General features: G+C 34.6%; 1 protein-coding gene across 1 annotated transcript; it reads right to left on the reverse strand.

Annotated features, from left to right (window-relative positions):
* Window positions 1-3467: 3467 nt before the first annotated feature.
* LOC132205073 (uncharacterized) lies at window positions 3468-5826 on the reverse strand. Its single transcript, XM_059633931.1, has 6 exons — window positions 5774-5826; window positions 5391-5510; window positions 4901-5034; window positions 4621-4840; window positions 4400-4545; window positions 3468-4274 (listed from the first exon to the last, which is right to left on the reverse strand). The coding sequence occupies exons 2-6, from the start codon at window positions 5508-5510 to the stop codon at window positions 4025-4027; spliced, it is 870 nt and encodes a 289-aa protein (XP_059489914.1). The 5' UTR covers window positions 5774-5826; the 3' UTR covers window positions 3468-4024.
* Window positions 5827-13355: the final 7529 nt, after the last annotated feature.

Below are 13355 nucleotides of genomic sequence, written 5' to 3' on the forward strand. Positions count from 1 at the left end.
AAATGTTTAATTAAGCAAACAATAATAATGTTTTAAAAATTTTACATATACCTTCAAAAATTTTGGTACAAAAATATCTCTTTGTCTTTTAATAAAATATAAAATAAAAACAATTTTTATTTGTAAATTTATTTATAACAAATTATAAATATTACAAAAACACCAAAATTATAAAATTATATTTTTGTATATTTTAAAACTATTATACATCGCTATTTTTTAAACAAGTAATATCAATTTTCTTTGCAATAAAAGCTTTGTTGTAGTTTTTCTAATTCGAATGTTAGCAGACCGTACGGAATAATGAATTTATTAAGTTAAAAATTCAGTATTGTTTCCATCGAACCTCAAATATTATGAATTATATTACTCACGTCAAGCCATCAGGGAAAAATATACGTATGATAGAATCAAAATTCTGCCAGAGAATATCACCTAAATTTCTCAAGTGCCAATTTCCGCGATTCCCACGTTGCTGGGAGAGTTGCTGAGCGGTTGAGCAGAGCTCGCGCGTTCAACGCGAGCGAAAATATTAATGAAATGATAATAGGGCCGGGCAAAGCAAAAATCGTTGAGCGATTTTCCCATCCGCGGAATCTCCACCATGCATGGAGTGAGCGAGTGGGTGCCGCATGAGTGCACTCTCCAATTCAAATTGTAATTAGCGCCAAGTGCAAATTGTTATTGTAAGTGCCGCTCATCAGCAGGCGGAATTGTTTCAATTATTGCTGCCTTGCTCGCTATCCGAGATCCAATAATATTTATCGAGAGAGAGCGAGAGAGGAGAAAGAGCGATACATATATTAATAGAGCGCCTGCATATTATTTCATTTTGGAAACGTCGTGTGTGTGTATGCGTGATATTCATGTAGAGAGGCAATCTAGAAATAACATTCGCCGGTTGGAAATTAATTCAGATATTGATGCTGCTGTTGTTGCGCCAAAGCCAATTGAAATTTCATTCAGAGCCGGGCGGGATTATTTAGGATATATGGAGAATCGCTGGCGGAATTGAAAGCTGCACACGCACTTGCTCCAGCAATAACAATAATTTCGGCATCAGTGTTGCGCCAGCAGTGCCAGCTATTATCTTTCTGAAATTAATCAAAACTCGTCCTTATATTGTCTGCTGCCTGCTGCTACACACGTTGCTTGCGACTCGTGTGATGTGTGTGTGTTTCCTTATGAGAGGCTCTCCGAGAAGTGATAAAGGTCGCGCCGGGGTGCATTCAAATGCAAATTCACGATCGAGATGGCAACAAACCCGACTACTGCTGTGCGAGTGCTGGAATTACGCAGGAATTTATAATAGCAACTATACGACTGAGGATTTAACTGCGAAAGGGTTAAAAATTTATTATTGTCAGTTGTTTTGTTCAGTTTAATATAAAGGAGTATGTGAAGAATAAAAGATAATTGTCCGTCAAGGATGAGACGAGATTTAGAAAATAGAATTATTTCCATGGTTCCATGGTTAAGGTTGAAGTTATTTGGCAAAAATTGATAATTGATGATTTTCTACATTTCATAAATAATGAGCGACTATTATATTAAAAATTGCAATCGTAAACCTGTGATAGTTGCATGTTATGGAATTAAAAACAGATCGATCTACCATCAGGATTTTTTAATTAAGATAAACCTTATAAAAATATCTAAAACGGTTAAATTAAGCAGTTTAAAATATTATAAACAGATTGGAAGCCATGGCAAAATGAAAAAAAACGCAATCAATCATAAATTTTGATCGTTTAACTCTAGTCTTCCATTAATTTTATATTAATTCTGAAAAAAAATTGTAATTAATTTCAATTGAATTTCAAAATATAGTTATTTCTTGGCTAAAATTTGTTGAAATTTTGAAACAGCAATATTCTGCTAATACCGTTATTATATTTTCAGTTGCAGGCCTCATTTTAAGCAACTTTAAGAATTAATTACTATCCAAAATTCATTGCAAAAGTATGGAGGTAACAACTGGTTCAAAATTACGATCGTGTGTAGCTGCAATCGGTGTATCTCTTGCTCGGTGCTGCACGTGTGCCATAATTAGTGAAAACGCCGGCCGGGCGCCACCGGAATTGCGGAAATTCTGTGTAGATGGCACCTAGCACGCAATAAAATGAGGATGCGATGGTAATTATATCAATAATTAATGCCTTCTGCAAAGAAAGTAAAGCAAAAGTGCAGTAAATAATGCTTATAAGCACTAATTAATGGCGGCACACGCCGGCGGCGGAGGGTGATAATTTGCACGAATATGTAAGTGAGCAGTTTGTATAGGATGGTGAAGTCTCCTCCCGGCGGTGTGCTGAACGCGAGTTGTAAAAGAGTTAGCATTTAATTCAAGGTGACCAAAAATTTGATAATATTTTCGTCTTTAAAAATATAAATTTTTTTTTGCTTTGACATGATAATAATTTTAATTATATTGAAAATCACATTCTGAAATCAAAAGAATAATTTTTCAAGCATCAAAAACGGGATTTTTTCCCATTTCAAAATTCATCAATTACATTAAGAAAGAGAAACTGTGGTGCAATGTCATCATCATTTATGTTTGTCATGCTCTAGGAATTCCCAAATGGAAAAGCGCATCGCGAAATAACAATAATGACGCGCGGCTCGCAAGCCAGGCAGACGACTTGGATCACGCACGCATGCAAATAACAAATATAGCAATAATGTGCATCGTGCGCAGTGCATTTATGCTCGGCGGCTGCAAATTTTATACATAACGAAAATTATTTATGTACTCGGTGCACATATAAAGTTGGAGCATAGAGCCGGTGTGTGTGCATGCGGCATAATTGTTAATTATGGCAATAATTTATATTGCCATGTAGCATAATACGGCGCTGCATTTATTAAGGAGTACCGAGTGCATGGTACCTCTAATGTTTGCTATGTATGTCTGTAACTAAGCGAGCATTTACATTTATCTCCGTCGTCGGAGCAACTTCGCGAAGGGAAGAGTTTTGCGCGACACAAAAGCCAGAAAATAAGAAGTATCGTTCAATTTCAAGACGCGCATAAATAAAAAGCTACACACACAAATGCGACACATGCCACGAGACCCAGGCATTTATCCATAATATATGCTTCATTTTTCAATAGTTAAAATAGGGTCGCTTCTTGAAACAAATGAATTTTATCTATTGCTTAACAACATTGGGCTCTATTATTATAACAAATATACAAAGATATTGACATGTAAGGTGTATGATTTTCAAAATGAGATGTATTTAATATATATTAGGTTCTTTTATTGTAAATTTTTTTATAAATGTGCTGAATATTTGTAATTACTATAGCTGTTTTTTTTTAATAAAAAGTAACATAACACATTTAAACTAAAGGCATTAATTATACCCTACTAATTAACTTTTTGCAAATTTTTATATACATGATAATATGTATTAATTAATGTTAATTTTTTTGAAACAAAAATGTTGATTGTAGTTTTTATTGATAGAAAAACAAATTGAACCATAAGATTATTGTAATAAAATAATTAATAATAAAATTATATTGTGTGATAATTATTTCATATATCATTAAATGGTACTTGAGAAATCAGTAACATAAGAGTACTTGATGTTGTTCTATTAGAAAATCTCTGAATAAAATATTTTTGACAATATGCAAATACAGCGATCTTTAGTGTCTGGCTCTTGAAGAGGAGTGATGTAGGCATTTAATGATACTGAACTGAAGCTGTTCCCAAAGTTTACAGCATCAATTGAGAAATCAGTTAAAAGTTTAGAATCAGGATTGATAAGGGCTGACTTTGGGACAAATCTATAAAATACTGCATCTCCTTCTGAAATTTCAAAAATCAGTTTGCAGGAATCCCCCCTTGCCACAATCACAGGCTCTGAGAAGGTGCGCATTACCCTTGAGTTGTACGCCGTCTTAGCTTCACCAAGAAGCTCAAATTGTGTTGTACCTACTTTAAGCAAAACTTTGTGGTGGCTGCTGTCGTAGAATTTTGACGTATGGCTGAAGTTTAAAAGTTGATTAATTACAAATGAAAATTCTTCTCTCCATTTAGGTCCAAGGTGTAGCCAGTCAATGGCGATTGAGTTGATCGTCTCGGTATCTTGATGGGACAAATTCTTCTTGGTAATTCTTTGGGTTCCACGTTGAAAACCAGCCGTTTTGCCAAAACATTCATTTCTTCCTCTGTCAGATGCGCAGATAATTGACGAAGCTGTTCTGCATTTAAGAGAAGAACCTGTATGTGTGGCAAGACGGTTGTAAAAACTTTTTTCCTGTAAAAATTTTGGAGATTATAATCAATAAAACTATTCCAACCTTTAATGAAACAAAATTTCTAGCAGGGATTGAAGATATTAAAGTCATTATTTTAGAATTAAAATAAATAATACTGAAATACCTGATGGTGCGTTCCAACTTATTAAAAGCGTCGACAAGCTCAAACTCGTCAGAAACGTTGATTTCATCCACTTTTACAAAATACTCGAGGCTTCCTAGGCTCATTGCCGATATTAATTTGCTATTGACACAAGCAACACGGATAGTCTATATATTAAAAAAAAAAAATCAAAGGAAATAATTTATAAACTAACTTTAACTAATTTTAATTTCTTTGCTTACCTTGTCACAAGCAGACGCCAAAGCTTTGATACGGCATACCTGGTTAAGCACTTTTACCACATTATTCGTATTGACATGGCTTTGAAGCATTTCAGCCATAAGTTTCGTCAATGGATCTACCATGTACCATGACATGTACATGTCAGAAGTCTGGCCTAGCTCGATTATATCATCAAGCTTGCCATCCAAATTTTCCAAGATGGCTCCGGTGTGGATAAACCTATGAAGAAAACATCCACGTTAAAACAAAAACTGAATAACTTCCATCTTTTAAACTAACTGCATCAAACAAGTGAAAATTTTTGGTTCAGTCTTGATTTCAATCGGCCCTGACGGTGGCGTAAGAGGACTTTTCAGCATGTTTCTGAAAATTTCACTTGCCGCACAAAGATCCAATTTCAATGCGAAAATTTTCTGAAAAATTACATCTGTTACTGAATATATAATTTATTTTATCAAAATCAAAAAAGATTAGTATTAAAAATAAAATAAGGTGCAGAATTACTAATAATCTATATTCTTTTATTGCTTCTATTTATTCATATTTGTGAATAAAAATATTTAAAATCTAGATAACCATAAGAGAGGCAGATGAATGCTGAAATGCTCAATATAAAAAGAGCCGCGGCTGCCACGCTAAACCTACACGCAACTCATTCTGAATCTTTAGCAAAGCATAAATATATATAAATTTTAATATGAATTCTCCTCCACAGTTATTTTTATAGAAAAGTGATTCTCTCGATGAAGAATTTTAATTAATGGCCTACCACTTTCGTTCTTCCGTCTGGTCCCACCAAAAATTCACAGTTGGCCTCATCACCTTTTTGTATCAATTTCGACTTGCTTGCAAGTGATTTGGTAATTGGTGCTAAAGACCTTCGATTCATCTTTAATTGAAAACTGATAAATAAAAATTTTTCATAATATTACGAATTTTGACGTGAGGAAATGAATGCACCACAGATCGTAGTTCTTTGGTGAAAAACAACAATCAATGCAGTTTATGTATAATGATTGAAAATCTGGAAAATCTGACCACATTTTGTGATATGAGACTATTTAAGCAAGTTTGAAGTTTAAAATGTGTAATCAATTAAAATTTTCAGATTTGAATTAAAAAAAAAAAGAATGAATAATGTAAGTTACTTACCAGAGCTAATGAGAACTGAATAATTTCTTGATAAACTTTGCACTCACTGTCGACACAACCAGCAGCTTCGGCACCACAACCAGAACTGACGAACTGACTTCCTTTGCTTTTGCAGACGAATGTGATCCAAATGAAAAACTAGATGGTTTCGAGGAATATAATTTCTTTGCTGCTTTACTGCATGGCTATTGGTAAGAAGTTATTCTGTTTTGACCGCCGCTGCTCGCTCAGCATAAAATGTGTCATAAATGCTCCAGCTTTGTTTTACGATTTTTGCTGGCGTCAAAGATCACCACACACATTAGCATGCGTGCTAGTTTTCAAAATTGAGCAACACCCAGTAATAACAATTCAGCGTGTTCCAATGCAAATTATAAAATCAAAATCTGAACAAGTAACTGGTAAAAAAAAATTAACAATATTTTATTTAATTATTTCACAACAAATAATTGTGTTAAAAACTAAAATTTTCTCAACTCTTCAATTTTCTAAGACTCATTGTGAGAAGAAAAGAATTGGAACTGAAAAATTTAAAAAAATTAAAGAATTAGAATAGTTGTTGAAAGGTCTATATTTGTCTTTTAATTCGCCCCGACTGGAAGTAACTGATTACCAACGTATGTTGAGGATTTTAATGTTTCGCGATTATTATTATTGCCGGCGTGTGTATGTAATATGCTGTGCCTGGCCGTGCCATCGATGAGAGCAGACTGAGTTAAGAAAACACGACGGACGCATTCATTTCAACAGTCCTACAAATACATCACGGGGCCATTAGGAAAACCGCACCACACGGCGTATATTTATCGGCGGATAAATTTGCTGCGCCGCGTTTCATATTTTGTGAGAGTGAACATACTTCGTGCACCCTTTTTCGCCGACGTCGTCGTTCTGATTCATTAAAAGCCACACGGCAATGAAAACAATCACTTATGGGAAAACAAACAGCACGTCAGCTGCGTTGTTTCGTTTCGGCTCAAGGAGACATTCAAGAAGGGTGATATCCAAAAGTAAATATAACAAAACAAATTATTGATTTAAGTGAAAAATATACATAAATGTGCAATAATTGGAAGTGGGATGCAGATAAGGAAATTTTAATTATTGTCTTGTAAAGGCGACTAAAAAAATTAATATTAAAATAAGAGACCTTATTCAAATGAATTTGTGTCTCATTTACTTTTACAAGAAGAGAGCTCTTTTAATGGAAGTTTCCTCAGTTCTTTGAATATATTAATTAAACTTGTTTAAATTTAAATATACTGATTTGGTTTGGAAAGGTTTTCCCGCTCCTCATCAGCGTATTTACGCAGACAACACACATCACATGTGGAAGGTTTGATTAGATTATAAGACGACAGGAGAAAGAGTTGCACAAATACACGTTCGCTCTGTGTACGCACAACTCACCCCAGCAGCAGCCAAAGCCGCCCTCTCTCGTTTGGGAATGTGTACAGTAGGCAACCGGCAGAGCGCAGAGAAAGGAAAGGCAAAGACGAGCGACGGCAAAAGCAAAACGTCCCCAAAAACGACAGCTCAGCAAATTACGTTTGTATTTTATTTATTTAAGAGCGGCCTTTTCGCCGCAGCCCCGTGTACACCTTTAACTTTTTAACCCTCGATTTTATTTCCAGTCACGTGATTGAGAGAGAGAAAAGGGGGTACGTGCCCGTCGGCTGCGTTATTTTTGTCTTAATTCGACTTCATTTGCATTAAATACTCTCTCGCTTTCAACTTTCCTTCTCTCCGCTTTTTGTTTCCTATTTTTTTTTCGTCCTGGTGCTGCCGCGAAAAATTGCTAAATAAAAATTAAACTGGCGCGGCGACTAACTTATTCGCCGGCGCGCGCCATTGCCGTCGGGTGGGCGAGCGAGCGCTTTTAATTGATAAAATTTATCATCCCTTTTGTGTGCCCTGAATAATTGATTAGGGCTTTTTCTTTCGCCAGCCAGCCAGCCATCCGACTAGTAAATAGCTTATCATATTTCTCGTCTCTGCATCCTGATTTTTAATTAAAAATTCTGCGCGCCCCAACGCCGATTTTTAATTAATCCCACGCGCACTTAATTTTCATGAGAGCAACAAAGAAAAAAAAAACGGTTAATTTATATTTCGAAGGTGGCTTCTGCTTACTGATAGTCAAATGTTCAAGAGGAAAGTTTTTAATTAAATCATTTCTTGATCAGGAATTTTAAATCGTGAAAGAAAAAAAATAAATTAATTAATTGATTAATTTAAAGTCCACCAGGTAATCTCCTTATATGTATATCTTTAACAATATTATCTTTCCGAATAAATTTAATTTCACTGCGTAAAATGTCCTGCCTGAATTTTCCGCATACTTTCATAAGTTGAGGAGAATAAGGACCGAGTATTCAAAACTTTTTTCTATTCCACTCTGTGTTCTGTGAACACACGCCAGGAAAAATCCAATAGTGTAAAAAGGTTGTTTTTCGACGAGTTCCTTTTCTGCTGGCATTGCAGCAAAATTCTCATTCGGCGCATAAAAATGCAGAGAAACATTAAGAATTAACACAGCGTGAATAAAAAAGAGAGGAAATTTAATTTAGTTGTTGTTACCCTTTAGGTACGAATACGCACCGGCTGGAATTGCGGCAGACACACATTACACACACGCACAAAAAGAAAACTGCGAAATATTCTGCCACTGCTTTTATTTTTGCAATTGCACAGACCAGGGCGAATTTCAGGGGCTCGTTATTATTATTATTGTGTATGTAAACGTTTCTGTTTACACCGGCGTAATTGTTAAGCGAAAATCACCAAGCATGTAATGCAAATGCTGGCCGGCCGTCTCTCGCATGCTCGACTTTGCGCCCTCCCGAATACGCCGTCTCTGCGCTATTATTGCGCGCCGGCACTCGTCTCTCTCGCCCCGTGTGTGTAATAATATGCGTCCGGCGCCCAAAAGTGACCCTCTGGTCAAAGTACCGTGCTGGCCGAGGAACTTATTTTATTTCGCCAGCAGACACACGGACGGCTGGATTGCCATTATTGCCCAGACTGCAGATTTCCAACCCTCCTCTTTCACCCAACATTCTCTTACAATTTTAAAATTCTTTATTAATCTTTTAATTATATAAAATTTTATTAAAGATTCAATTCAATTTCAATTTGTGTTAATTTTTGTTGGATATTAAAAGAAATTAGTCAATTATGAAAATTTAAGGAAAAATTATCATTATATTTTCACATTATTTATTTTTCCTAAAATGCTATTTGATCTCTTTAAATTGTGTCTTTTCTGATTCCAAACGCAAGGAATTATTTTATTTCTTAGTTCAGAAATAATTCAAAAAATTTATGACTAACAGTTGCAACACATACAAATTTGAAGAAAGAAATCAAGCAAAGCGCCTTTTTTTACTTTTTTAATGATAAAAATTATTTTACTTGTGCTTCTTTGTACTAAAATTTTTGCCTATTACAATTGCTTTATAAAAACATGAGATTATTTCACCTCAGTCCATTCATTCTTTTATATCTCCCTGGGTGAAGAGTGAAGATGTAATTTTATTTTATTGCAATGATAAATAAACAGTTTGACTAATTGAAAGAAGTTGCCATTTCCTTTTTAGTTGCAAAACTATAATTTGAACGTGCGTGTGAAAATTTGATTTTATCTCTCACAGAAAATTTAAAATGCAGACATTCAAGTGACATGGTCGGTCGGTCCTTAAAATTAGGTGCGAGAGAGGGTTTTGTGTACGCGTATTCATATTTGTAGGTGCCGTACACGTTTTGTGTGTGGTGTGTGTCACACCTGCCTTCACACAAACGCACACACATTCGAGAATACGCGAACAAGTTATGGGGAACTAAGTATCCGTGACCGTGGATGTGGTCGCACACAAAAGCGCGCGGGATAGTGTTTAACCCTTCCATTTAATTGTGGAAAACCTAATACCCCAGCCAGCTTTGATTTGATGCTTGACTCATTTTGCAATATCGCGCGCGCCTCGCACGGCTGCCTTGCTTCGCCTTGCAGATTCTATAGCGCGAGACAGATCGGGTGAATGCAACGCATTGGGTATCAGCGGCAAAGGAGAACTGCTGGAATTAATTTAATATGTATGAAAAAGGTTGGTAACCCGAGTGGTCAAACATCCTGGGGAATCCGCAATTCTGGGTGCTGAAATGCATCACCTGTTGTATGGCGGATGTGTCTCATCCAATAGAAGCCAAACGCATTGCAGAATTGAGTAGAATTGGATTTTATCATTAAAATTATATTGTGAATGTATGTAGGACTGAAAATGTCCTAAATTTTATTAAAACATAAAATATTTTTATAAGTAAAGTTTGTTTTAAAAAAATATTATAGTTATAATTATTATACAAATAGCTTTATATACCATTTATTTAATTAAATTTATATTGTTTTAACAAATTTTTTTTAAATATCATTATTTGTTTTTTTTGTTTCAAATTTTTTTAAATAATATTTTTAAAAATTGAAATAACATTAAATTTAGTGATAATCAATAAACTTTTTTATAGTAGTAAAATTAATATAAAAATTAGAAGGAATTCCATTCCAATATGATTTATTATTTTGTAAACAATATCTCATTACATCCAATTAAATTTTCATTATCATCATTATCATTAAAATATTTATAATTCTAACTGTTCATAATCTAGAGTACATAAATTTCAATGGATATCACTAAATGAATAACTCCCATTATCGTTGTTTATTTGTCCACATTGTTACAAAATACATTGTTTACATTCCAGTTGACAGTTTTATTTTAAGACTTATCCTATAACGAAAAATATTAAAAAAAAAAAAAAAAAAAATTAAATAAGCAAATAAGCAAACATATATAACATATATATCAGATATAATAAAATGAAAAATGACGATTATGGACCTCGCCACGAAATTTAATACGAGTTACAAGACCATCAGTGCGCAGAAGCTACCGGCGCTTAGGTGAGTGAACGCGGCTGTCGAGTTGCTTTTTATTCTATTTTCCTGCTCTTTCAAATGAGCTCTTGCTGGATGCTGGCGTTGGTGTTAGCTGCTGGTACTTTTATTTCATTTCAATTGCGACATGCAAGAGTCATGCGCCCGTCCAAGGGTTAAGTCCTCCCGCAGCTCCGCCCTGGCAATGACACGCCCATTGATTGATGCCCATTTCCGAGATTTTCCAGTGAAAAAAAAACGAACAAATTTCACCAGTTTCCTCAAGCCCTAGGTGGTTTTGTTTTAAATAAGGAATTTTTTACTTTCTTTCCTTTAAAGATAAATAGTTTGTGGAGAAAAACAAATTTATTCTCTCATAATTGGTTTCATTGCTCAAATCAGATTTTTTTTTGTATTCACCTCAGCTTAAAATTGATGATCGCGGGAAAGAAGCTGCTCATGTCTCGAGAAATGAGAGCAATTTGTCAGTGCGAGCACATAACGTCGGTCTAATGAAGCGCTAGCTGGGCGATGGGAACGATGATTTTCGATATGAAAGGACGCCGATGGAAGCTGTGTTCGACACCCTGTTGGGATAATTGACCGCCGCGGCTCCTTTCCGTGCGTAATGATGATGGGCAGTGCAACACATTTTTGGTATCACTCGATACTCTCTTCCGTGCATAATAATTCTTTTGGGAAAATGACCGACTTAAAATGAAATAATTCGCAATCTTTTGAAATAAGTAAAATGTCTGATGATAGAGAAGTTTTTTTGACATTGTTATTAATTAATTAAAATTCTCTTTCAAATCATCCTATAGCATACATCATACTTCATAGGACTGCAAGGAAATACATGACAGTTTCTCACTTTATTTTCATTCTATCAATTAAACAAATAAATGAGATAGAAAAATATATATTTATTTAAATTATCTTTTATACATAATTATTGTTGCCAATTTAATATGTTTAAATAAACAATATTTTATTGAAAATATTATTTATTTGTATATAAATAAAAAATACTCTTATTAGCAAAATATGCAAAATATTATTAATTAAAGCTATAATCAAAATTTTTTATATTAAATTTTTTTTTAAACATCTTATATTTACTTGTTAATTTACACCAACACGTTTGCCGCAACAACTGATCTCTCCAGTCTCAATTTCACCGGTTCTTTTTTTTATACAATTCAATCTAATTCCATGCAATGGGAGTTATTTTACTGCACCACTGCGAAGCTTGCTGATGAAATTGCACAAAAATTGCTGATACACATTTCATTACCGGCGTGCTCTTTGATTTCATGCCCCCGAGGTTGTGCTTTCCGACTAATTCGATCCATAATTCCTACACCAACCGCCTGCAAGGTAGCAAATTTCATTGTATTAAACTCAAAATAATGTGAATACAAACACTCTCAAAAAATCTAGGCCAATCAAACAAAATGTAACGAAACACGTCTCGCGTCGTGATGGATGATTTGCGGGCGTGCGCATTTTTTTAATTTCTTAATTCGGCACGAGCGTAATGCCAAAGTTCAGCAGCGTTGGTTTTTTGTATGTACCTCTCGATATATATAAATATATATTTCATTCTCCGACACAATGATGATGATTTCCTTTCGTGTTTTGACGCCCCACTGTGTGCACCATTCAATCCGAAAGGCCATCTCTCAATATGCCCTAATGCACAATCAACCAAAGAGAATGAAAAATGAGTGATGATTCGCTGCTCGCACTGGCTGCCGCCGGAGAATATAAATAACTCAATTCCGAAAGCTCAATAAGCCTCTATTGAAGTCTTCATTAAAATCATTCCCAGCCGAGCAAGTTAAATTTGCCTCTCTGTTGTTGTTGTGGAATCGAATCAAATAAATTGAAATCGGAGATAGCGGATCGCGCGTTTATAAATTTTATTGTGATGTGTGTTGTTGCTCCCGAACCCGCTGGGTTTGCCTGCTGCTGCCCACGTTCCCATAGCGCATCATTATCTCTCCGCACAATTGATGCTGCATTGATGATACAGAGAAACGCGCGCGCCACAGAGACGCATTTTATTTTGTTTCGAATTCAAATGTGTTGCGCTCGACCGTGTGCCTGTGACGAATTCCTAATGACTGGATTATTGAAGCATCAAAAATGAGAAGAAAGAAGCTATCCGTGCATTTCCGATTTTCGCCGCCAAATTTTGTGGTGAAATCCAAATAGGAGAATATAAATGCAGTCAGCTGGAAATTGGATAGATTGGGTTGATTGTGGAAAATATTAGTGCATCTGGAATGAGAGGTGCCGTTTCGAATGATGCGAAAATTGCTTCCAACTTATTCAAAAGTTTGAATCGTTTCTATTTGAATCGGACATTTTTGTTACAAAATTTAATAATATTAACTTGAGGAAAACTTGAAAACTTGTTATTCAAAATTTAATTTTAAAACATTTTTGAATTTAAATTTAAGAATAACGTTTATAACATTCAAAATTTAAAATCCATGCTATTTTAATGATTTTTTACAATAATTCAAAATTTATCTTTTATCTGCTAATATTTTTTTTCGCAATGTAAATTGATTGCTTTTTACTAAGGGTTTAAATAATAAATTGGTAATAGCAAAAAAAAAAAATTTAATATAAAATATG

The sequence above is a fragment of the Neocloeon triangulifer genome, unplaced genomic scaffold (genome assembly GCF_031216515.1).
Source record: "Neocloeon triangulifer isolate White Clay Creek 2 clone unplaced genomic scaffold, ASM3121651v1 ptg000002l, whole genome shotgun sequence".
Classification (NCBI taxonomy): Eukaryota; Metazoa; Arthropoda; class Insecta; order Ephemeroptera; family Baetidae; genus Neocloeon; species Neocloeon triangulifer.

What these genes read in the sequence shown, in the direction of transcription:
- LOC132205073 (XM_059633931.1), bottom strand. Translation starts at nt 5,510, where the DNA reads ATGAATCGAAGGTCTTTAGCACCAATTACCAAATCACTTGCAAGCAAG. An exon ending in CAGACGGAAGAACGAAAGTG is followed by an intron (nt 5,035 to 5,390) that starts GTAGGCCATTAA and finishes GTAATTTTTCAG; the next exon opens with AAAATTTTCGCATTGAAATT. An exon ending in ATTTTCACTTGTTTGATGCA is followed by an intron (nt 4,841 to 4,900) that starts GTTAGTTTAAAA and finishes TTTTCTTCATAG; the next exon opens with GTTTATCCACACCGGAGCCA.